General features: G+C 56.4%; 1 protein-coding gene across 1 annotated transcript in view; it reads right to left on the bottom strand.

Moving 5' to 3' along the window:
- Positions 1–1,108: 1,108 nt before the first annotated feature.
- The window catches only part of TRIM8 (tripartite motif containing 8), a 30,604-nt gene continuing 9,537 nt past the window's right edge, over positions 1,109–22,175 (bottom strand). Inside the window, exons 3-7 of the mRNA XM_075026276.1 lie at positions 5,655–5,750; positions 4,493–4,726; positions 4,102–4,133; positions 3,380–3,495; positions 1,109–2,652 (exon numbers count right to left, since the gene is read on the bottom strand). Of these exons, the coding sequence (XP_074882377.1) occupies positions 2,045–2,652; positions 3,380–3,495; positions 4,102–4,133; positions 4,493–4,726; positions 5,655–5,750 (1,086 nt within the window). The 3' untranslated portion in view covers positions 1,109–2,044. The remainder of the gene's footprint in view (positions 2,653–3,379; positions 3,496–4,101; positions 4,134–4,492; positions 4,727–5,654; positions 5,751–22,175) is intronic.

Below are 22,175 nucleotides of genomic sequence, written 5' to 3'. Positions count from 1 at the left end.
ATGGATTGGGTGTTTCCTGAAGGGTCTGAGCAGGACGGGGCTGGGAAGAGCCCGGCAGGGCAGCGGGGCCCAGCCGCTGGCCTCTGCACCCTGCGCACGGGGTGGCACCGACCCGGAGGGTGGCCGGGAGCACGCAGGGGCTGCTGGCTTTCCCTCCCTGCCCCAGCTCGGCCTGGAAAGGGGGCCTCGTTGGCAAGGGATTTGCTGCTGCTGCCTCCCTTGGGGTGGATCAGGGGGAGCCGGGTGCGAGGGTCCCCCTCCCTCGGACCCGCTGCTCCCCTGGTTTCAGCTCACTGAGACTCTCTCCCCTTCCCGTTTCCCACCGAAGCAGCACGGGGGGGAATCCAAACCGGAACGAAACCAGGGACGTTTTGCAACCAGGAAAAAAATAAAGGAAGCCAAGCCCGAAGACAGTAATGGAAAAACCCTAATGCCTCTAAGACGCTGCTCTGCTTTATAAAGTCAGCCCTGTTTTCCCAGACGAAGAGCTCGCCCCTGCACAGCCACAGCCAGGCCAGCCCACGGCCCCCCCAACACGCCCCAGCTGAAGGTTTCCTCCTCACCCTTCCCAGTCTCGGCTGAGCACAGCGGGTCCCCGAACCAGCCCAGGGTGCTGCCAGCACCCACGGAGCCCACGGGGCAGCAGGGCTTTAGGTGAGGACGAAGAGTTGAGCGCCGGGTGCCGGGGCTGCAGCACGGCCGGCACGGTGGATGCCGGCGGAGGCAGGAAAGCCGCCGTCCTCATCCCTGTCCCCGACCCCATCCCACAATGGGGATTGTTCTGGAGGCTGCGGGCAGGATGCGGCCCGGCCGGCTCCGCGCCTGACTCACATCCTCACCGGCTGGGAGGGAGCCGGCAGAGAGCCACGGCTCCGGCATCTCTCCCCGTGGGGCTGGGACGTGGGATGGGTGCCGGTGGGGACCCCATCCCCGCCCAGGACCCACCACCACCCCATCCCCCAGCTGCTCCCTCCAAAAGAGCCCCTCTGGAAAAATCCCCGTCATCGGCTGGGCACCCGCGGGACCCGGGGAGCGGTTACTTCCGAAAGCAGGTGGGAGCCTCCCGCCAGAGCTGGCGTTCCCAGGGGAAGAGCTGCAGCAGAGCGAGGCGTTTGCACTAAGTGATCACATTTATTTGAATATTTTTTTTGTGTGTGTGTGTTCTAAAATCGGTTACAGAATAAATACCTGTGCCTTATAGCAGGAAGTCCACTTTTTTTTTTATACAAAGTGCTTGTTACAGGAAGTTGCATCAGCGATACGCAGGAGGGGGGTGCATTTCAGCCACACTTCCCCTCCTGAAAACTAGAACAGATTTTTTTTTTATTTATTTATTCGTGTTTTTTTTTTTTTAAAGTTTCTTTTCCCTTTTTTTGTGCATTAAATTTCCTGCCATTGTGTATTTACAAATCTCTGAAAGAAGGAAAAAAAATGCCAATATGCATGAGAAGTGGCCTCGTAACACAAAAAAAAAAATCAGCCTTTAAAAAAAAAGTAACAAACCCAAAATCTACAAGTATCGTTTCATACTGAATCAATGATAGATTTTTTTCTTTTTTTCTTTTTAAAAAGGAAAAGAGAGGGGTGGGGAAAGGGGAAAAACTGAACCAAACCAGGAAAAATGAACTCGGAGAAATGGAAAGAGAGAAGGTGCCATTGTCCCTTCTGAAGTTTTCCAAAGGCAGAGAGGAGCGAAGAAGAGCGCAACGCACAGACCCAGACGCCTGACTGAAATCCCCATCAATTTCTTCTCGGTAATTTCTCCCTCGTCTTTTCCCAGCGAGGGGCAGGAAGGACTTTCCAAAATTAAATTAAAAAAAGGAATTAAAAGGAAAAAAAAATTATTTCATTTTAAAAAGGATTTTTTAAAAAAAGAGAGAGAGAGATGAGAGAACAACCCTCCCCAAAATCCTGGAGGGGCACGAGGCGGGGAAAAAATTGGGTTTGATTTAAAAGGAAAAAAAAAAAAAAAGAAAAGCCAAACCAAACCAGACTTTTCTCTCCGAACGCGTCATCAAGCGGGACTCTCCGGAGAGTGTGACGGTTAACTGGTGACGTAGTGTTTCGCCGATGGTTGGCCGTAGACCCTATAGAAATCCTGCCGCCCGTGCTGCTGGGATGCGTCAATCCATTCCCTCACGGCAAGTCCCGGGAGCGACTGGGGGACGGCGGGGGCGGGCGGCAGCGGGTGGGAGTACTCCTGCGAGGAGACCGTCCAGGGGAAGTGCCCCGACCGCGGGTAGGGCTGGTGCCCGCTGTGGTTGGACACGGAGGAACAGTAACAGTTATCCACGGAGCAGACGAGGATTTTGCGCCCGCCGTACTGGGAGAGCACGGACTGCTGAGATGACGTGGTGTTGGGGTAGTGAGATGGGTTGAAGACGGAGCCCGAGTGCACCGGCTGCGGGCCGCTGGGAAGTCCAACTATGTGCTGCGTGGAGCTACAAGGCACCATGGCTTGTGCGGACTGCCCCTCGCCAGCCGAAGCGCCCTGGCTCATGTACTGGCTCGCCACAGTCCCGGACGATGGCTCGAGGAAGCTGCCCTCGGGGAAGGCGGTGGAGTGCTTGCGCTTCTCCGCGCCGGAGTTGCTGACGGTGCAGGGGTACATGGGGATGCTCTGCAGAAAGGGGACGGGGGTGCTCAGAGGACCTGTGGAGGGAAACGGGAGAGGGGGACTGCGTCAAGCATGGCATGGCATAGCTCCAGGGTGCTCTGGCCGCTGGTCTGAACCTGCAGCGAAGCCCCGAGACCTGTGCTCCAGCCTCACGCGAGCAGAGGGTTCTCCAGCCCACCCCACCAGCAGCAAACTGGGCACACAGCTGTACACGGGTGAATTTGCACGTTCCATTCTGGGACCTTGCTGGCAGGCTCAGAGCAGCCCCAAGCACTGCTCTACAAACATGTGCACAGGCTGACCCGTGCGCAGCTCGTGACCATGGTCTCTAACAGGATCAGAGCAGGACAGCCTGGGTGACAAACCCAAATCCCTCAAGGAGAGAGGATATGGGACGTGGTCTGCTCCCAGACATGAGCTGGGGGCTGCAGAACCACGCCAGCCCCTGGCTACCCCTCCCTGCTCACTGACCCTCATCCTTCCACTACCTTTTCCTGCTGATAGCCAGCCCCCGCACTGTGTCACCCCAAAACACAGCCGTTTCACAAGCCAAGCCAAGGGAAATGTCCTGGGGGGGTAGTCAGGAGCTGGCATCATGGTGTCTCCATGCCCCTGCTGACTGCAGAGGGGCTCCCAGGGGTCCCTGCACCCCGACAGCTCTCCCCACCCTCTTGTACTGGGATCTGCAGGGCACCCAGCTATGGACACAGGAGGTAGCAAGGTCCCATGCCCTGCCACCCGCACCCCTCAGGCTTCACCCACCTTCCAGCAACTTCCTGAGCTGCTTCTCCTTCTTGGCGATCTCGTTCAGGAAGAGCTTGGAGTTGAGGTGGCCGATTTTGGGTGGGGGCAGGCTGCCACCTGTACAGTTCTGGGTTCTGTTGGGGACCACGGGCAGAGAGGAGAGGCGTGAGGGACAAGGTACACTCAGGTGAGGGTCAGACAGATCCTTCCCCCACACCCTCCCAGGGCCAAACCCCTTCCCTAGGGCAGCAGTGTGGAGGGCAGCAGGGAGCTGCCTCTCTCTGATGGGCAGGACCTTCCCCGTCCAGCTTTGCTGTGAACGTCCCATGCCAGGGTGCACTGCCCGCAGCCCCTGCATCACCCTGCATGGCCACCCCAGCTCGCCTCAGCTCTGCTAGCGCTGGCTTTAACCCCCTGCCCTGCCTCTGCCCCAGCAGAGCTGGACTGAGCCCTGCACCCCAACCCAGCTGGTCCCACCCTAGCTGGGGTGCTGGGTCCCAGCTCTGCTCTTCCACAAGCACACCACTACATTTCCCCTAGTCCAAGGGGAGAACTTGATTTAATGGCTGCCGGAGGGGATTTTTTCATCCTCCCAGACAGAGAGGAAAACCGAGGCACAGAGCATGCCTCTCCCAGGCCCTGTACCATCCCTGGCCCTGCTCCTCCTCCGGACATCATGCTGCTGCTGTCCCTGTGATGGCTCCCCTTCCCCCCGAACACGCTTGCCCTGCTGCGCTTACCTGTCCATTAAGATTTTCACAGACTTGGTGTTCTAGGAGGGGAAGGAGAAGCTTTGATCAGTAAAGCCAGTCTCTGCCCTGGTGGCCACCTCCCCTTTTGGTATCACCTTCTGTGGCCCCCCAGGAGGGAACAGGCTGCCCAGGGGTGCTAAGCCCCCTCTCCCCCCAGCACAGGCTGCCCAGCCCCATCTCCAGCTGTGGCACCTCCTCATTCAAGGCTGGTGCTGAGCGTGCCCCACTCCTTGACTTCTCCCACTGCTGAGCCCTCTGGCTCAGCTGTCAGTGTCCCCAGCCTGCTCCTTGCTATGCCCCATGCCTCCCCGACGCTCCCCACACAACCAGACCTCCCCGCAGCCCCCATCCCACCCCTGGCACAGGCAGCTTGCCTTACCTTCATAAAGTTGATGTCCTCGGTTTTGTCAAACATGACCTGGACAGAGCTGAGGAGCTTCTTGGCCTCCTGCATGCGCTCATTGAGGTGGAGAACCTGAGCCGCATTCTCATTGCAGAACTTGGCCTGGGCCTTGTCCAGGATCTCCATGGTCTTCCGCAAGTCCTCGTCCAAGATCTGGTGCATCTTCTCATACTGCAGGCGCACCTCATCCTTCAGCTGGCTCACCTTCTCCTGGGGGAGAGGAGCAGGGTCAGGCCCTCTGTGCCCTCTAACCTCCACCATGATGTCCCAGGACATCTGGGTCCTTTCCCCAGCAGGGGTAGGTGCAACCTGAAAGCTGTACCACAGCTCTGCTCTCCTGCAACATCCACACAGACCAAACCCTGCCGTCAGCTGCCACATGGGATTCCTATGGGCCACAGACCCAACAGGGACAGTGGAGGTTTAGTTGATCCAGCAGATCCCCTGGACCCACCTCCTGGGGTGTCTAGGTGGGGATCGCCTCTAGAGGGCTAATGCCAAGCAACAACCTACCGCACCACCAAGGCAGGTGTGCTCCCTTGAAAAACTCTGCCCATCCCCGTCTTCATACCCATTCCTGTCTCAATTCTCGTCCTCATTCCTGTCCTCATCCCCATCCATCCCCACCCCAGGCTGGGGACATGTCATGCTCCAGAGCCCTTTCCTCCAAGCTCTGGGAGGCCAAGGGCCTTTAAGAACCACAAGCTGAACTTGTTTTACTTGTGTCCCAGCAAAACACTCGCTTGCATCTCTTCCACCTCCTGGGTATTTCAGCAGTTTATTTGGGGATCTCCCACCTCCAGAGCCTCCCCTCCTACTCAGGATGAAGTGGGTGGCCCGGTAAGGCTGTGCTGAGCTGGGGGCAGGGTGGGCCATATTTAAGGACAGCCTTGTTTCTCGCCTTCCAACTCACCCCAGGACCCACAACGCTGCAGGGCAGCCCCAAACACATTTTTGTCCCCCAAAAGGATGACTGCCAAGACTGGAATGGAGACAGCAGGTCTGTCTGGCCACTCCTCCCCTGCACGTCCTCCCTCCTCCCTGCCCACCTGGCCCCTACGATGCAGGAGCCTGTCCCCATCGTGCCATGGGGTGACAGTCCTAGGGGCTGGCCACAGGAGGGTGAAGCACCAGTTACCTCGACCAGCCGCTTGTCTGATTCCAGCTTGTAGAGCTGCTCTTCGATGTCTTGCTCCCGCTCCTCCAGGCGGTCTTGCTGCTTCATCAGCATCTTCTGCAGAGATGGGAGAGAGGAGCAGTCATCAGAACCCAGCGGCCACACACGCCGGGCAGCTTCGGTACCGCCCACACCAGCTCTGCCCACGCAGTTCGGGAGGGACAGTGCTTTTTCCCAGTGGGATGCCATTGCCGAGCTGAAAGCCCACACACGGCTGGTGGAGGTAGAAACCTCGTGATTTCAATGGCCACACAGAGGGGCCATGTGTACTGGACTGCCTTACTGGCTGGGGAACTTGATTTGGGTCCCCTGGATGGGGGCAGCCCCTCAGGTAACTTTTTGCAGCCCAGTCACTGAGTTTTGGTCAGAGCCAAGCCCTGGGGACTCCAGGGTAGACATGGAGAGGCTGATCTCCCACTATGGCAGCACCATTTCGAGGCCCATCACCCACCGCTGGCAGGCTCCTGTGAGACATTGCCACCCCCCTCGTGCCCCCGTACACCACACCAAATCCTTTCTCCCTTCCCCGCCTCTGTGACAAGCCCCAGAGCCAGCGTCAGTGTAATCGGGAGGGACAGAGAGAGGAGGAATGGGGCCTCCCCCCACCACGCTACCAGGCCCTGGCCCCCACTCCTTGGGGCTGGGCCTGGGCCATCAGTCTAATAACTGGGACAAAACCTTATTCCCAAGCCTGCAGGGCTTCCCAAAACACCCCTCAAAACCACTTCCAAATATCCCCCTGTCCCCGGTTATCCCAGGGAAAAGCCACCATACTGGTGGGGCAAAGAGAAGGGCTTTGCCCAGCACAGAGATGCGGTGTTAGAGACTCTCGACGATGGGGTCGAGATGGGAAGAAACCGGCAGTGAGGATGAATTTCGAGGGGATTATTGCTATTATAAACCGCCGCTTGGGGATTTATAATCAAGTAATTAATTCCTGGACGAGGCGGGAGGGGGAGGGTGGCAGAGGCGCTGCTGGGATTAATTGCATTGCAGGGAAAGGCTGTCACCTCCGACTCAATTCGGGAGCAGGAATGCGAAGCCTCCTCCCTCCTGTTGTTTTTCTTAAGGTTTTGGGCACCTCCAGCCTCACTGCCGCTGGGCTCCTACCACTAATAATAACAAGGAGCTAAAAAAATCCGGCTTCCCACTTGCAGTTGCATGCCACATGGGTGCCCAGTGCCCACATGTGTGCACCCACCCATGCACATGCAGACACACAGACAGCACATCCACTGAAACAGGGCCCAAGGGGCAGCAACAGCGACACAGACCCCTAGGCACAGGGGGACGTTTGCTGGCACGTGCAGACAGAAACACAAGGGCCTGCAAGCATCTAAGGGCATCGCTGCTGCTGTTTTTAAGACCCGCTGAATAGGTGGGAGCGTCCACACAGAGAAAGATTTGATGCATATATTAAAAAAAATCTCCTTTTTTCATCGTAAAAGGCTCGTTACTTGCGCTGCTGTGGCACCAGGAGGCTGCAACCCACTCGTGGGTTAAACACGGTGGGAACTGAGCTCCGGACAGTGGGTGCAACACCACTTGCTCGGAGACGGCGCAGGCAGGAACCGCATCCCAGGTCCTGTGCCAGCAGCCAGACCAGGGCGCAGGGCTGCTGGTGGCTTTTCTAGGGGCTCAGCTGGGGTGTTGGGTCCAGCAGCGGGCAGAGCTGTGGGGCAGGCGGGCAGCAGCCCCATGCAGCTGGGCAGAGAGGCAGCGGGCAGCAACCTGCTCCGGCAGCAGCGCAGGCAGGTGCATGTCAACACGACCTGCTCCCAAGCACTGCTGGCTGAAAACACAGTTTGCAACATCCCTCTGCGTGGGCCTGGCGCACAGCACAGCACACCCGGCTCTGGATCCTGCTCCAGCATCTGCAGGCTGGAATTTCCCCACTGAAATCACAGTCGACTGATGGGAAAGCTGCCTACTCCAGGGAAGGAGATGCCTTCCCGCATCATTGCTTGCAGGAGGCTGATCGAGCCTGGGAGCCGGGGCAGATCTTGCAGCGCCGGCTGAGTTTCTCGCTCTCCAAGCTGGAGAGCCAAGAGACACAGCAACCCTTCACACCAAGCACTTCCCTACGCCTCCCTCCCTGCCAGCAGAGACCCACTGCCTCCACCACGAGCAGCCAGACCCACACTGTACCAGCCCACCAGGAGGATGGCAGAGTCTGGCAGGGCCCCCGGGAGCAGCTAGGTCCCCGGCCCGCCTCCCCTGGCCACCAGCTGGGGCAGGGCTGGGGAAAAACGTGGGACGGGATCCAAGGCCCACAGTTCACTGGGCGCAGAGGCCAAATACCACCCTGCCCCAGCGTACGCATCAGGCGTCCAATGTGGAGCCACCCCGAGGCAACCCCTGCTCTTCCCCCCGATGCTGCCGGGATGCTCTCGTGGGGGAAAGCAGGGTTTCCCATCACTGGCAGACACCAGGCAGGCAGAGGCCACCCTGCCAGCCCCACCAGTGTGAGGAACCCCCGAGGGATGGACCGAACAGCCCTGGACATGCACGTACCATCGTCCCCTTCCCGCTGCCCTGCAGCTGCTGTGGCAGAGCTGCCAACCTTTGTGTTTTGTAACAAACCTCAGGGTGCTCTGCTCCTGGAATCATACAATTATGTGAAATCACAAATATATACATAAATACATAAAAAATAACTTTTTATATATACAAGTTAATTTAATAGCCACTCACAGCTGGAAAATGTGACCAAGATCTAACCTAAAGCCACAGAAATCAGAGAGGATAGAGGACATGCAGTGTTTTCTTTAAATCTCACATTTGAGCCACTCTCTTGATTTTAGGGCGATTTAAAAACTGTACGTGCCTGGGATTGCAGCGGCATGGGAGGGCTTTTCACCCACGGCAACTGAAACCTTAACAAGACACATGGGTATGAACTACCCCTTCTGGCACCAAGGGGCGAAATCTCATTGTCTCTGCAGCACGGGCTGAATTCCTTAGGTATTTTGAGAAGGAAAATATATCCCTTCCCCTTCCATCCCCTCCCAAATCTGGTATTTCTTAAGTCATGAACTCCTCCTCGTCCTCCTTCAGGATCAGAATTTCTCAGGGTAATTTCTCATATTTCATGCATGACCTTGATGCTGGGAGAACTGCAGCTCCCTCCGTACAGGCGCCCTTCCCGGGCTCCAAGCAACTCTGTGATCCCAGTTTGTCTTTTTTGAGACACGCCGCCAGTTTGCGAAACGGCCGCCAAAAATGCTCTGTATTCCAATACCAGCTGAGAGTGAACTCTTCTAATTAATTAATAAGTTAATCTGTGGCCAGTGTAAAAGTGGCTGGTCCACCCCAACCCCACAGGCCCCAGTGAGATGGGGCTAGTTGCTGGACATCAGTTTATTCTGCTGGAGTTGCAAGTAATTTCCCCCCTCTTCATGGAAAGAAGAAAGGGGGGGGGAAGGCTGAACCCTAAGAAGACGTTAGGGGGGCTCTGCAAACACGCCATGGGCATCAACTGTGCGCAGGAGCAGGACCACTGAAGGTGGAAGGAGAAACAAGTGGAGGTTATCCTTTGCTCGCCCATCAGGAGCCCCACCACCGGCAGAACAGGGTGAATCATGGGGAGCAATCATGGCAAGTCGGGTGGGTTTGGGGTACTGAGGTCACACACTGGAAGGGAAATGCTACTTGGAGGACCATCTCTGTGGGAAGCAAAGCAAGCGCTGCAAAGTCTCATTCCAGGGAGAATGCACGCAGCTGGTCATCATTAAATTGTGCTGGGGAAAGGCTTGCTGACCATCACTATCAGCCCAGTGCTTGGCTGGGAGGAAACCACCACAGGGGAAACCACCCTTGCCCTGTGTACGCTGCACCTCCCAGTCCATCCCCCCAAACCAGTATGCAGGCAGCTCTAGCTCTGTACTGGGCTCAACTCCCAGCGGCTGCTCCAGTGTGGGACATGTCCACCCCCCCCGAGACAGGTGATGGGGGGGACGTCTGTTGGGGGCCAGGGCTGCCCTGACAGAGCAGAACTTCTGCAAGATTAAATGCCTGCAGCTGCAAGACAGAAAGATGGTAATAAAGAGTTTAACAGCTCTGACGATACAGGGCATCTGGGCTCCTCATCCGAGAGTCATCATACGGCTGCAGCACCACAAGCGTCGGCTGTGTTATACACATGGGTCCAGCTCAGTCGGCTGGGCAACCCCCCCACTGCAAAGGGGGGCACTGAGATGTGGGAAGGAGCTCACACCCACCCAAGACCTCCCAGGCAGGGAGAAATCTGCAGGCAAGATGTCTCCATGACTTGTCTTAGGCTGGTCTCACCACTGTCCTCTCCCAAAGGACAGGTCTAAGTCTGCGGTCGCTGCTGAGCCCACGATAAGAGTGAATTATGCCCCTGCCCTGCCTGGAGCCCAGCCCCGGGCAGCCCATGGCCCTGGGGATGGCACTGGGGCAGCAAAATCCCACGACATGCCCCAAGGTTTCACCTGCTCCAAGGATGGCCAGGGTCCTTGCATGCCTCCCAGGGAGAGCCAGCAGTGGAGAGCTGGCAGCACCCCTTCCCCAGGGGCTCGAGCGCTCACCTGCCCCTGCCCGCCCACGGGCTCAGGAAGGAGCCTGGCAGCTTCACCAAAGCCAGAGAGGTGTCCCACGACCTGCCAAGCAGCTCTGGTTTTAAACAAGAGTTGGAGCAGTGAAAAGCCTTACTGTGTTCATACGATAAACAAAGCCCATCCAGCTTCTCTGATGTCTAGTAAGAGCTGTGCATCCTTCAGGGCCATTCCCTCAGCAAGAGCAACCACAACCGCGCACACCAACCTGCGGGACGCTAATTCCCAATAAACTGGTCTGAAACTGGCCGTGGGTTTGGAGGGTACTACAAGAGGGCAGGTGGACAAATCACAAAAGTACACAGCCCTTGTTCCTGTAGGAAACTGGGGGTGAAGCAAAGAGCCAGACTGCCCCACAGAGTGCCTTTAACCACAGCTGGACGGCTGGCCCAGTACAGGCGCGCTCGCTTCTCTGCCTCCCTCCTTCCTTCTCCTCTGCGCCCAGGCCTTCCCCTCGCCGCCAAATCCCAGTCACTGAGTGAATAAGGACATTGTTTGCAGCCACCGGAAAGCCAGAACGGAGGGAGCAGCTCGGAGCATGAGGGGGAGGAAGGACGAGGAGGAGGAGGAAGGTGGAACCGGAGCAAGGAAGCCATGAAGGGCAGATGCCTGTTGCGGGAATGGCTCCAGACACCTGCAGCTCAGCCCAGGGACTGGGATCAAGGGCCCCCATTGAGACCCATGTCCCGGCATGTTGCTGGAGACGGGCCTGAAGTCACAGCGACTGAATTTTAATGCACCGAAAGCCCTGGACCAAGGAGGCAAGCACAACCTTTCGCCTCCCACTCGCAGGCTTCCCACTCCCCAGCCCTGCTCTGCTGTCAGCTGGCCAGCTTTCTGAGAAAAACTCACATGAGGAGCTATTCTCATCCCTCCTGAAAGCATCCCCTCACCTAACAGCACACCAGCACCTTGACACCGTGTGGCTCTGGGGCACAGCACCCCAGTGCCCTCCAAAACCAGGATCTCAAACCACGAGATCCTGCACTGCTGCAGTCTGAGGGGACCAGTCCCCACAGCCCAGTGCCCCCTGGAGCATCCTTCCCACCCCACTGTGGTCTCCTGCTGACCAGACCCAGGCAAAAGCAGCTCTTTCAAACTCCCTACAGCCCCCACAGCACTCACAGGAGGCTGATATGCTTACAGGGACAGGAAGGAAATGTTTTCTAGTTGGGGTTTCATCTTGCACACATTTACAGTAAGCACCAGGCAGGAGGGGAGGTCTCCGGCCAGAGCAGGAGGCCTTGCCTCCCCCGGCCAGCCCAGAGCACACACACGCTGCTCTGGGGTTTGGCTTTTCTCACGGTGCTCCCTGCACAGAGATCAGGCTGGTTTATCCCCAGCAGGGGAAGGAAGAGGGGAGGGGAAGAGCCTCTGGAATATTAATAGCTGCCCTTGCTAGGAAGGGATGGGAGCAGCAGCCACGTAGTACATGGGCATGAAAGAGACCCCCTTGCTAGCATCAAGGGACCCCTGAGCACCGGGAGAGCTGGCACTTCACAGAAAAGGGCTGGAGGCCAAATATTCAGCGCCAGCTTGGGGGAACAGGATGCAGGGTGCCTCTCGCAAGAGCGGCTCTCCGCCCTGTTCTCACGCTGGGGTGGGTGGAGATGCCTCCTGCCTGTCCCCATCTCCTTGTGAGATGCTGCCTGGTCTCCAGGCCTTCCCTTGCATGCCAGGGAGGAAAAACCATGAGGCTAAGCCCCATGTCACATCTCCATCAGCTACCCCAGAGGCAAAGCCTCGTGTCCCACCTCCAGCACCCACCCCACCGGAGGGCATCCCTACAGCGTGGCTGGCGCACCGCAGCTGGATGCTCCCCCTGAGCCACGACTCACGGCTGCTCAGCAGTATTCAGACTGGCCCTTGTCCCTGCGGCACCCCGGGACAGCAGGGACAGCAGATCACGCTGCCCCGGATGGCCTTGTACCAGCAGACCCTGGACCGCTGCGGGGCTGTGCCGGTGCCCGCAGCCCGGGACAGGTCTTCCCCTTGTTTACACCCAGCAGAAAGGAAGAACTCGTTAGAAAGGGGAAAATACTAGGCATTGTATTGCACGGGGCCAGCAGCGGCATTTCTGGAGGCCAGGAAACGGGGACCTATTCTCCATCGGAAAGCAACCTTCAGAAGGACCTTGAGGATGTTAATTTGCCTCCCTGGGCCTCTGTGTGTCCCCCTGCTTCCCACTGCCATGGGAGTTACTTGCAGCTGTGCCTCTCACACAAATGGGGGAAGGAGGCTAGGGCTCTACCCGTGGTTTTTGCACCCCAACTTCAAGCCATAGCCCAGCTGCCACTGCTGTCAGTGTCCTCTGAGTAGGGACAAAGAGCTGCTTCAAGGGGAAAAGGGGTATAAGGGAGATTAAAGAGCAGGGAGATGAGGCTGGCGGCTGCAGAAGCATCCCCTCTGTGCCAGCAGCCCCGCAAGTCCTGGAGGCAGGAGCCTTCCTGATACGGGGTGCCCAGTATGGGCGATGTGCCCCCCAAAACAGAGGTGCCCTGAACACTGAAGTCACTTTTGCAGCATGTTGGAGGGTAGGAGCGAGGCCGTGCTGATCATGGGCCAGCGTCAGACAAGCTGTCCCCAGGCAAAGCACAGAAAGAGGCAGTGAAACTGGGGTGAAATGCCTCTGCCAAACCTTGGGCTCAAGGCTCACTCACAGCATGGGGAGGAGAGGAAGAAAGAAGCTGGAAACACACCAGGAAGATGAATATGGGGACAGATGAGCTGGTTTGCATGCTGAGTGTGCAGCCAGGCGAGTCCCGACTGATGCCGCTGGCTCCACAGGACAAAGATGAGCCTCGGTGATGCCCGTGCCTTTGGCCAGCACAGCCATCTCCTGCCCCAGATCTGCCAGGAGACACGGCATCTGGCTGGGGAAAATGTGCTCCCGCACTGTGTGTTAGCGGTGCGGGGACAGCAGATGCTTTTGGGCGGTGCAGGAGCAAGACAGAGAAACCAGCTCTGAGAGCTGCCGGGGCTGCGGCTGCAGGCACGACCAGGCCCTCAGGGCAGCGAGGAGCTCAAGAAATCTTTTTTCTCTCTGCTGGGAAGGGAGGGAGAGGAGATCCCCACCCAGGCCTGGGCGCGGATGCTGGCCAGCAGCTCTCCCAGACCAGCTTTTGGGAGAGAGGACAGTCCAGGCCGCCTTCGCCTGGGAGCAAGGAGAGCCAGGAGGAGTCACAGGGCTCGGCTCTGTGTTTACGAAGGACAAGGTCTGCATCTTCTCTGCCATCAGGGATGTGAGGGAGGAGCTCTTTTTCCCCCACCTCTTTTGGTTTTAGGGGGCGAATGTCCTGATTTGGGGCTGCTTATAAAGCAGTGCCAAAATTCACCCTGACACTCAGCCATCTCTGACACGGGGGCTCCAGCTGCAGACCACGACCCAGCACCAAATGCCCTTTGAGCAACTGGCTCTGGAACACCAGCGCCAGGGCACTCCAGGGAAGTGCAGGGGTTTGCGACATCCCAGAAAGTTTCAGACACCCAGACCCAAGTGCCTTGAGCAACCATTTCCAGCCACTTGGGACCTCAAACTGACACCAACACCTTGAGCACATCTGGCCCCAGCGACCAACGTCGCTTTGCACTTTCTTCCTACCACACCAGAAAGTAAAATCTGGGGCCTGCAGCTACCCTGACTGGGATACACCAGGCTTCACAGTTTTTTGAAGCCTAAGTGATCATGTAAGAAGCCCTGCCCTTTCCACCTTCGATGCGCTCTGTGCTTGTGGCTTTTGGAACATTTCAATCAATTTACATGTATGTTACGGGGGGCCTAACCACCTTTTCTCCCTCTCCTGTCTCTGTTTTCATACATCTGCCCCTTCCCAACCATGGATCCAGATGAAAAATTAAGCCAGTAAAAAACCAGCAGTCTCTTTTTGGCTGGATCATCTCCCCAAACTACCTCTCAGATGCACACTGTCAGCTCCAGTGGTGGCAGTCTGGGCAGAAATGGGAGGTTGTTCAGCACTGAAACTCAGTCGAATCATAAAATCCTGCTCCTCACACAAGCCCTATTGCTCTGACATATCATCTGTGGGTCGCTCCTTCCATAAGCCCCACAAAAAAGTAAACAGGCTTTGTCAGCACCCCTGATCCTGCCCTGATCTGCTGTTGTCCCAGCCTCGTCTAGCTTTGTTGAATCCCAAGATCTTCCCAATGTGCTGCACTCTCAGGGTCCTGGACGGTCATCCCCAAACTGTGGCTGTCGGGATGTCTCGCCTTCAAAAGCAGCTATTCTGCAAAGACCCACTCCCATCACTTGGCAGCAAACCTACCCCCATCTGCAGCCCCTGCAAAATTGAGAAACCCTCACTCCCTCTTCCAAATAAACATCTTGGATTCAAGATCCAGCTGGCCTGTGTGATCTCAGAGCTTTCTCCCTGCAGGGGTGAAACACAGCCAGCCTCTTCCACCCTTCCTTCCATTGCAGGCTGAGCTGCCTCTCCGCAGCCCAAAGACCTCCGCTCTGCACCCGCTACGGCTCAGCCCTGCCATGGGAAGACCTGAGCTCTGAACAACAGCCCCTTTGGCTTTCTAGCCCCTTAATTTCCAATTCCTGCTCTGGAGGGAGCCCAGCCTGAAGATCTGGATGCACAAGCAAGTTTTGGGGGGAACTCAAGATACCACCGAGGAGCAGAGCAGCTGCAGCGATACCTGTGTGCACCCACGGGTCCCAGCCATGAGACCACTGATAAGTGGAAAGGCAATGATCTGCAGCCACGTGCCCCGTCAGCATCTCATTTGGTGACCCAGAGATGAGGGGTCTGGCTGCACAGGCAGCACAAAGCCCCTCTCCAGGCTCAGGCAGCACTAGAAAGAAAACCCTGCTTTGATTTAAAGGCCACGATTTTATTTTTTTTTCCTCCCAACTGATCTAGTTAAACTTCCAACCGCTCAAGGCTATTTTAATTTGTACTGGTAAGTTAAATCAACACAAACAAGGGCAGAACAGGTTTATATGCACCTCTATTACTGGCTTGCACCAACTAGAGTGCAGCTAGATTTCTCCAGGCAGCTTTCTTTTTCTTCTAATAAAGATAAGGGGGGGGATGTTTTTTGTGCACCTCCAACTGACAAATGGAGCCTGAAAGTGAGTTGGGAGTCAAAGCCTTGTGGAAAGTCAAGGTGACTTATGCACCAATAGGCTGGACTCAAAGAGCTTTGCAAAAATGCAGATCAACTAACAAGATTTATAAAACCCGTTAGGGGCTTAGAGGCCACTTAATTCTCAAAGGTGCCAAGGAAAGTGCCTGACTTGCAGATGGATGGATGGGGCTTACAGGGGTGGCTATCTCAACCTTTCGGTTGTTTCAAGAAAAGGGGACACAACTTCTCTTGGAAACAAGGTTTTGATGTGCTGAGATGTTTACTCTGAGCCTTGGTTCCTCCATCACTTACTTTAAAGAAAAAGAAACCAAGTCCTGCTGCTGCAGACAACTGTTACAAACATCTACCGAAAGTCACAGCAGAATCTGCTGCTTCAGCTCACCAGTGCCAGACACCACCCAGAGGAGTATGAGACTCAACCGGATTCGGCACACGAGCTGGAAAAAATAAAGAGAAGCGGGGCGGCGGGGGGGGGTGGGGAAGAGGACTTTGCACTTCTACAGCTCCCCAACGCCTGGTGTTTTGCAGGCTGGAAGCAGCCCATCAGCACCTGTGGGCAGCCAGGGTGACATAGAGCAAGCCCATCCACCCCTCTGCACCCAAGAAGGGACCTACCACAACCACAACCTGCTGAACACCGAGGACCTCTCAGCCGCCTCCCTGCTGGGTTTTCTCTCTTGCCCATTTTTTTCACAAGGCGGCTGTTGAGAATCTGAAAGCCCGGATTATAATCTTTATGAATCCCATAGTTAGATCGTGCTGAACAGCAGCCCAGCAATACCAGATGTTCAAACAAAGCTGCCAACCGACAGCTGTCTGCAGCTTGCAGCGTGTTTTTACTTTAAAATGCAAAATGATACCAATCTATATTAAAAGAGAGACGTTCGGAGCCTTGCGATAGCAGCTGAAGCCGCAGATATTGCTCTTTCACGCAGGGTGTGGCGGCAGAAGGAAATATCTCAGAAACTACTGCTTAAGCCGCCCTCCTGGCCCCCCCCAAATCCTGGCCCCTTTCCTAATGGGAAAGAGACTCACGTTACTGCCTGAGTACTGTGAATGTACCAGTGCGTGTCCAAACAAGCCAGCAAAAAGAAAAATGCAGCACGAACAAACACCGTCTAACGAAGGATGCCAGAATGAATCCGGGCGCTGCACAGCCCGCACCTGGCTCTCAGCGGCATGGGGAGGACGAAGTGACGCACGGTGGGACAGAGTAGGAGCCAGCCCTGGGGTGGACGGTGCAGCGGTGCCTCCCCTGCTGTGCTGGTGACCAAACTGGGGGTGCAAAGGTCCCTTCTGGCAGCAGAGCATTGGTGGTGGAAGCAAGGGATGGAGAGGCACCCATTCGCTGAGCACCCTGCCTCGGTTTGTCCCATGTCCCTCTAAAACACACAGGGACGCTTGTGTGGTGCTGGCCCCACCGGGGAAACTCTGCTGGGGCCTCCTCCGAGACTTGATGTGCAACAGGTTTTGAACCTGCGTCGCTTTGTACCTTTATTTGTTAGGCTGGCTGGGATCAGGCACAAAGCCCTACACCCTGCAACCTTTCCCACATGCCAGCAGCTGGGGAAGGCAAGAGCTGGAGCTCAGCCTCTCTCTCCGTTCTTCCTCCCTCTGGAAATGCAAGCCACCTGTACCTACCACATTTTGGGGGTAGCAAGTCCTGAACGTGCTGGGCACAGCACAGTACTTCTGGCTTGCAGGAACTGCACGAAGAGGGCCCTGACTTAGTCAAACGTGACGTCCCAAATTCCCCACCAGCCACGATCACAGGAAGTCTTTGGGACTGGTCCCAAGGCTGCCTCATTGTGCTCCGAGCAGCAACAGATGAATGAATCACGCTCCTCAACGTGACACCCAGCTCCCAGCAACGTACTCGGGACCAAAATATTTACATTGCAAACGAGTAAGAATAGGACCAGATCCCCTCCTCAGCCTGGTGACATAAAAAGGCCAACCTGGTCTTGCATTGAGCAAGTGGGTGGCGGGAAGATAAGAAGGCAGGAGGCAGAAACCAGCCCTGTGTCTCACAGCCTGTCTCTTCCCAGCAATGCTGAACCAGAGCCCTTCTCCAAGGCAGCAAAACTCCCACAGCAGCCAGCACCGAGACTACGATCCCCATGGTACCACACTCCTGCTGGAGCTCAGCAGCTGGGCAACACACAAGGAAGCATGCTGGGACCTGTAGTTTCCAGCCAGCCAGCTGCAAAACACCATCCACCAGTAAACATGTCTCAAATTAAAGAGATGCGAGGCCTTCAAGCTCCTGGCAAGGCGCCAGCCACGGCTTCTTGTTGGCAGGCACTTGGCCAATTCCCATGTGTTGTGTTAGCCCCTTTCCAAGGAGCGGCAAGAGCCTGCACCCTGCAAACCCCCTGGCAGTCGAGCTGCACCCTGCCCTTGCCGAAGCGACATGTCTGCACGGACAGCAAGATGCTCCCAGAGTTCCGGTGCAGCCCTGGGCCGCAAGAGATGTCAGCCCTGCTCCTGCCTTGCTGTAAGCCCCTCCGCTTCTGCTCCGTGGCACTGGGCCACTGACTCCAGAGCAAGACCCCACAGTCAGCACTGCCCAAGCTTCAGCTATATAGACCCCAACACTGCATCCCTAGAGGGGTCAAATAAAGATGCCACTGAAGCAATCAGAGTCACAGGCAGCAAGAAGCAACGCACCAGCGCGATGCTTTCAGGCAGAGCAGCACAAGCAAGCAAAGCTGCACCGAACCGCCACACTGGTGGGGCTGGGGGCAACCACCTCCCCAAAGCACCCTGGCCGGGCATGCAGCCTCTCCCCAAGTGCCGCCGTATGTCACCCCTTGGGGAGTGTGGCACCCTTCTCCTCGCCCACTGGCCCTCCCCGCTGTGGAGGAAATCGAGACGCCCGGCTGATGTCAGGAGGCATCACTTCACACAAAGGCCAGGCTTCCTGGCAGGGAAGGGGTGGGGGAGTGGGGAGGAAGGGGAAGAGGAGCCCCGGGCAAAGGCAAGCGGCAAGCCAGCTCCCCATGCTCACACATGAGGGGCAGCGGCAGGAGATGGCACGGCCCCTTCTCCTTTAACTGCCCTTGTGCTCGGGAAATAGAGACAACATCCTATTTCCCAGCACCCTTCACAGGAGCCCCAAAGTGGCCCTGCCCCACAGAGCTGCGATGTAGCATGTGCCCCTTTAAGGATGCACAGAAAAAAGGGACTCAAATTTATTTTAATTTGCTCCTGCTTTGCTCCTGCAAATAAATCAATTCCATCTTCGCCTCAGCCGGACAGTGGCTGCTGCCGACCAGGAGAAGAACGCTCCAGCCGAGGGCAGGGGCACAGCCCCCTGCCCAGCACCCACCCAGCAGAAAAGCCGCCCTTGTGACAAGCTTGAATGCCAGCACCCCCAAAATGGGCACAACTGTGCACCCCACCTGTCTCCTGCCCACGGGTGGGTAAATGCCCATGTCACCCGTTAATTGATAAATACAGGCAAAACCAACAAATTCAGGACAAAGTCAAGAGTCATATGCAGCCCTCATTTCCCAAACTCCTCTCCCCAGTGTGCTCCCCAAAAGCAGAGCATCTTTACAACACACAGCACATCACAGTACCCATGGAATCGATGTGACCTCCTGCTTCAGCCTCTCCTCCCCTCCTCTGCCTCCTGTGGCCCCAGCTCATCCCCCAGCAGCAAAAGCTGCTGGTGGCCAGCACCGGGCTGCATTGCTTTTGTCTTCACCTCAGTCACTCTCCCAAGGGCAAGAAGCGCTCTGAACCAGCACGGGGACCGGTGAAGAGGGGTTAGCTGTAGGGGACCTGCGGGATCTGGTTGATGTTGATTATGGGGGAGAATTGCTGATGTTGCAGGGGGCAGCCAAGGAAGGTGGGTTTTGGATGCAGGCACCACCAGGGAATAACTGTAAAGGAGCAAGCCCTGATGCTCTCCTTCAACATGCTGACTTCTGCTCCTAGGAGGAAGCCTGTCATTGGCTTTTAATCTCGCCCGATTACGGGCCAGCCTTTGACATTATTGATCTCAGGCCCCTGAAGTATCATTTATCTTCCAGGTTTGACTTGGTGATCAGAGCTCGACAGCTCAGACCCTGCTCGGCTCCATCCTCCCAGGGAGCCAGGGGAACCGCTCTGCTCAACTCTGGTCCTGCCAATTTCTGTAAGCCGTATTTTAGGCTCAGTTTCCATCCCCAAATGAGGCAGCTTTCGCCACATGCCCTCTCCCCACCTGTCGTTTCATCTCCTGACTCAAAAAAACAGCTCCTCAGGTCTCCGGCAGACCAGCAGTGCTTTACCAAGCCCGGCAGACCAAGGTGCCTCCAGTGCTCTCTGCTTCCCCCTTTCAGTTTCATTATCCTCTTTCAAAGAGGATGCGGTGGAGGCACAAAGGTTACGGGATGTGCCGCACAGGGATTGGGGGCGGAAGGGGCAGTGCCAGCTTGCAGGGTACAACCAGAGAAGCCATTTCTAGCCGTGACCGCACTGCCATTTTCTAGAGCAGAAGGACCAACAACAGCAGCTCCTCATCTGCTGGCAAGCTTGCACCCACAAAGAAAGCTGGCTGCTAGCTCAGTTCTGCAGTGGCTTCTCCTTACCCACCGGCTAGCACAGCGGTGCCTCGGGGCCAGCTCGTGATTTCTGCTTAACCTTCAAAACGTTAACACCTGCTCCCTCCGCCGGGCAGAACAAGAGGTGGGCTCCACAGATGCAAAGCAGCCACCAGGACCGGGATTCAGGACGCCTGGGATCACCACCCCACGGGTGGGACGTGCCTGGGATTGCTGCCCCATGGGTTCCCACTCCCCTGGTTTCCTCCGTCTTCCACCCAAGCTGACAGACTTTCCCAGCCTCCACCTTTTGGGAAGCACAACATTTTCCTCAAATGTCTGTGTCTACAGTTACTGGGTGCAGCATGTGCATGAAGGTTGTCTTTTCGGATGCCTCCTGCCTCTCTCTCTCCCCTGCAAAGCTGGGCCTTGCATTTTGGGAAGGAGGAACATTTCCTGAGGAAGGCTCCAGTGGGCAGTTTTAACACATAGAAGAAGGTTTAGCTTTTGCTCATTGCCTCCATATTGTTTATCAGATTGTTGCAAAAGCACTTTGATAAATGGAGATTAGTACCATGTGCATTCGTAGATGATAGCAGTAGCTGGGAGCCAGCTTTGGGGAGGACCAGGGGAGGAAGCGCCTGGGTGGGGGCAGCTAGCAGGGTCCATGTTCAGCAAGGTACCACAACCAGCAAAGAAAGCCCAAGTCTCCAAGATTGCTTCCCCATGCTGCCACAGACTTCCCGACTCCCTAGCAGGTCCCCCCACCTCTGCTTATCTCTACTTTAGGGTAACACTCTGACTTCCCTACCCAGATTTTAGGTTGTTGCAGAGATTAAACTGACCTTTTTCTGCCCTGTTGTAAGTAAAATGCTACAAAATCCTTGGCTGGAGGACAGGCCGTGGTTCTACCTGCTGGGCTCACACCCTTGGGAGATGCGTTTGGCACGGGCTGGTCTTTGCCTGAACACACAAGGAGTTACTTCCAGTCCCCTGCCTGGATGTCCTGTCATGCAGGATGCCAGCAGGCAGAAGCAGAAAAATAACCCGAAAATGTGCTCCCACTCCCTTTCAGGGGGCAGATCCCATCCCCATCCCCTACAACCAAACCACCTCTGACCCAGAGAGGGCTCGCGGGCCTCAGCCTGGTGCAGCTGTGGCAGAAGAGCTGCAGTAATTCTCTCCAGGATCCGGCCACCCCCATCACTAAGGGGCTAGCACAATACCCGAGGGAAGGGGGAGCGCGCACCACCACCCCCATCCCCAAAGGGTCTGTGAGGGGGACAGAGACCTCACAGCACATTTATTCCGCTCCATCCATTTGAGAGGCGCGCTTCAAGGGGCTTTTTGCCATCAGAGGCGGGTGCACCAGGACAGGAGGAGAACAAAGGGAGGCACTGGCACCCCCAACCCTTTGTCTGAGCGCAGAGGAGTTCACCTGCAGGGAAAACCAGCTCCCACTGCAGAGCCGGCAGCTCTGCACGGATTCGGATGGGGAGAGGGACACAGCCCCCCCACTAGCAAGAGGATAATGAGCAGAAGGATGTGATAGCGTTACCCTCTCTCCCCTTGCCACACGCACAAGCCCGTTACAGCGCACGCCAACCCCCGTGACTTTCCAACAACCACCACAACCAGCAGTAAAAACCATTGCCACAAAAATATCAACCCACCCCCCAGCGCGATCGATCTGTGTCTGTGTGTGGCCGAGCACCAAACCCCAGAGCTCAGCTCCACCGACCAGGATTGACTGGGAGGGAAGGGGGTGGGAGACTAGTTTCCAGGGACGGGGTTTTAAAGCCACACAATAACTGGCTCAAATGAGGGTTTGGATTAAGCTGTTGTACAGCGAGGGAAAACACTGCCTCCATTAGGATATGGGGGATTTTCCTTCCCTTTCTCCAAAGCTCCAGCTCTAGGACGAAGCTTCCAGGTCACCCAGACAGGGAGAGAACGGGGTGATGCTGAGCAAACAGGGGATCCCATGCAGGGAGAGGTGGGTGGAGGGAAGAAAGGGCAGATCAGCCCTCCCCGAGCCCCGGATCATACAGTCGGCTGGTCTGACAACGTTTACTCATATTTCAGAGTGACACAGCCATCCGGAACGTCACTCCCTGCCAACTGCCTCATCTGGAGCCGTCCGCAGCTCGGCTTTTCCCAGCCCACTCCAGAGACAGCCCCCCCAGAGCATCCACAGACCAAGGAATTGAGAAAGAACAGGTAGGGGGAAGAGAAGAAAGAGAAATTAAATTGATTCT

Source organism: Buteo buteo, chromosome 4 (genome assembly GCF_964188355.1).
Source record: "Buteo buteo chromosome 4, bButBut1.hap1.1, whole genome shotgun sequence".
Lineage (NCBI taxonomy): Eukaryota > Metazoa > Chordata > Aves > Accipitriformes > Accipitridae > Buteo > Buteo buteo.
The sequence above is the reverse complement of the archived record's forward strand: the minus strand, read 5'-3'. Positions and strand labels throughout refer to the sequence as shown.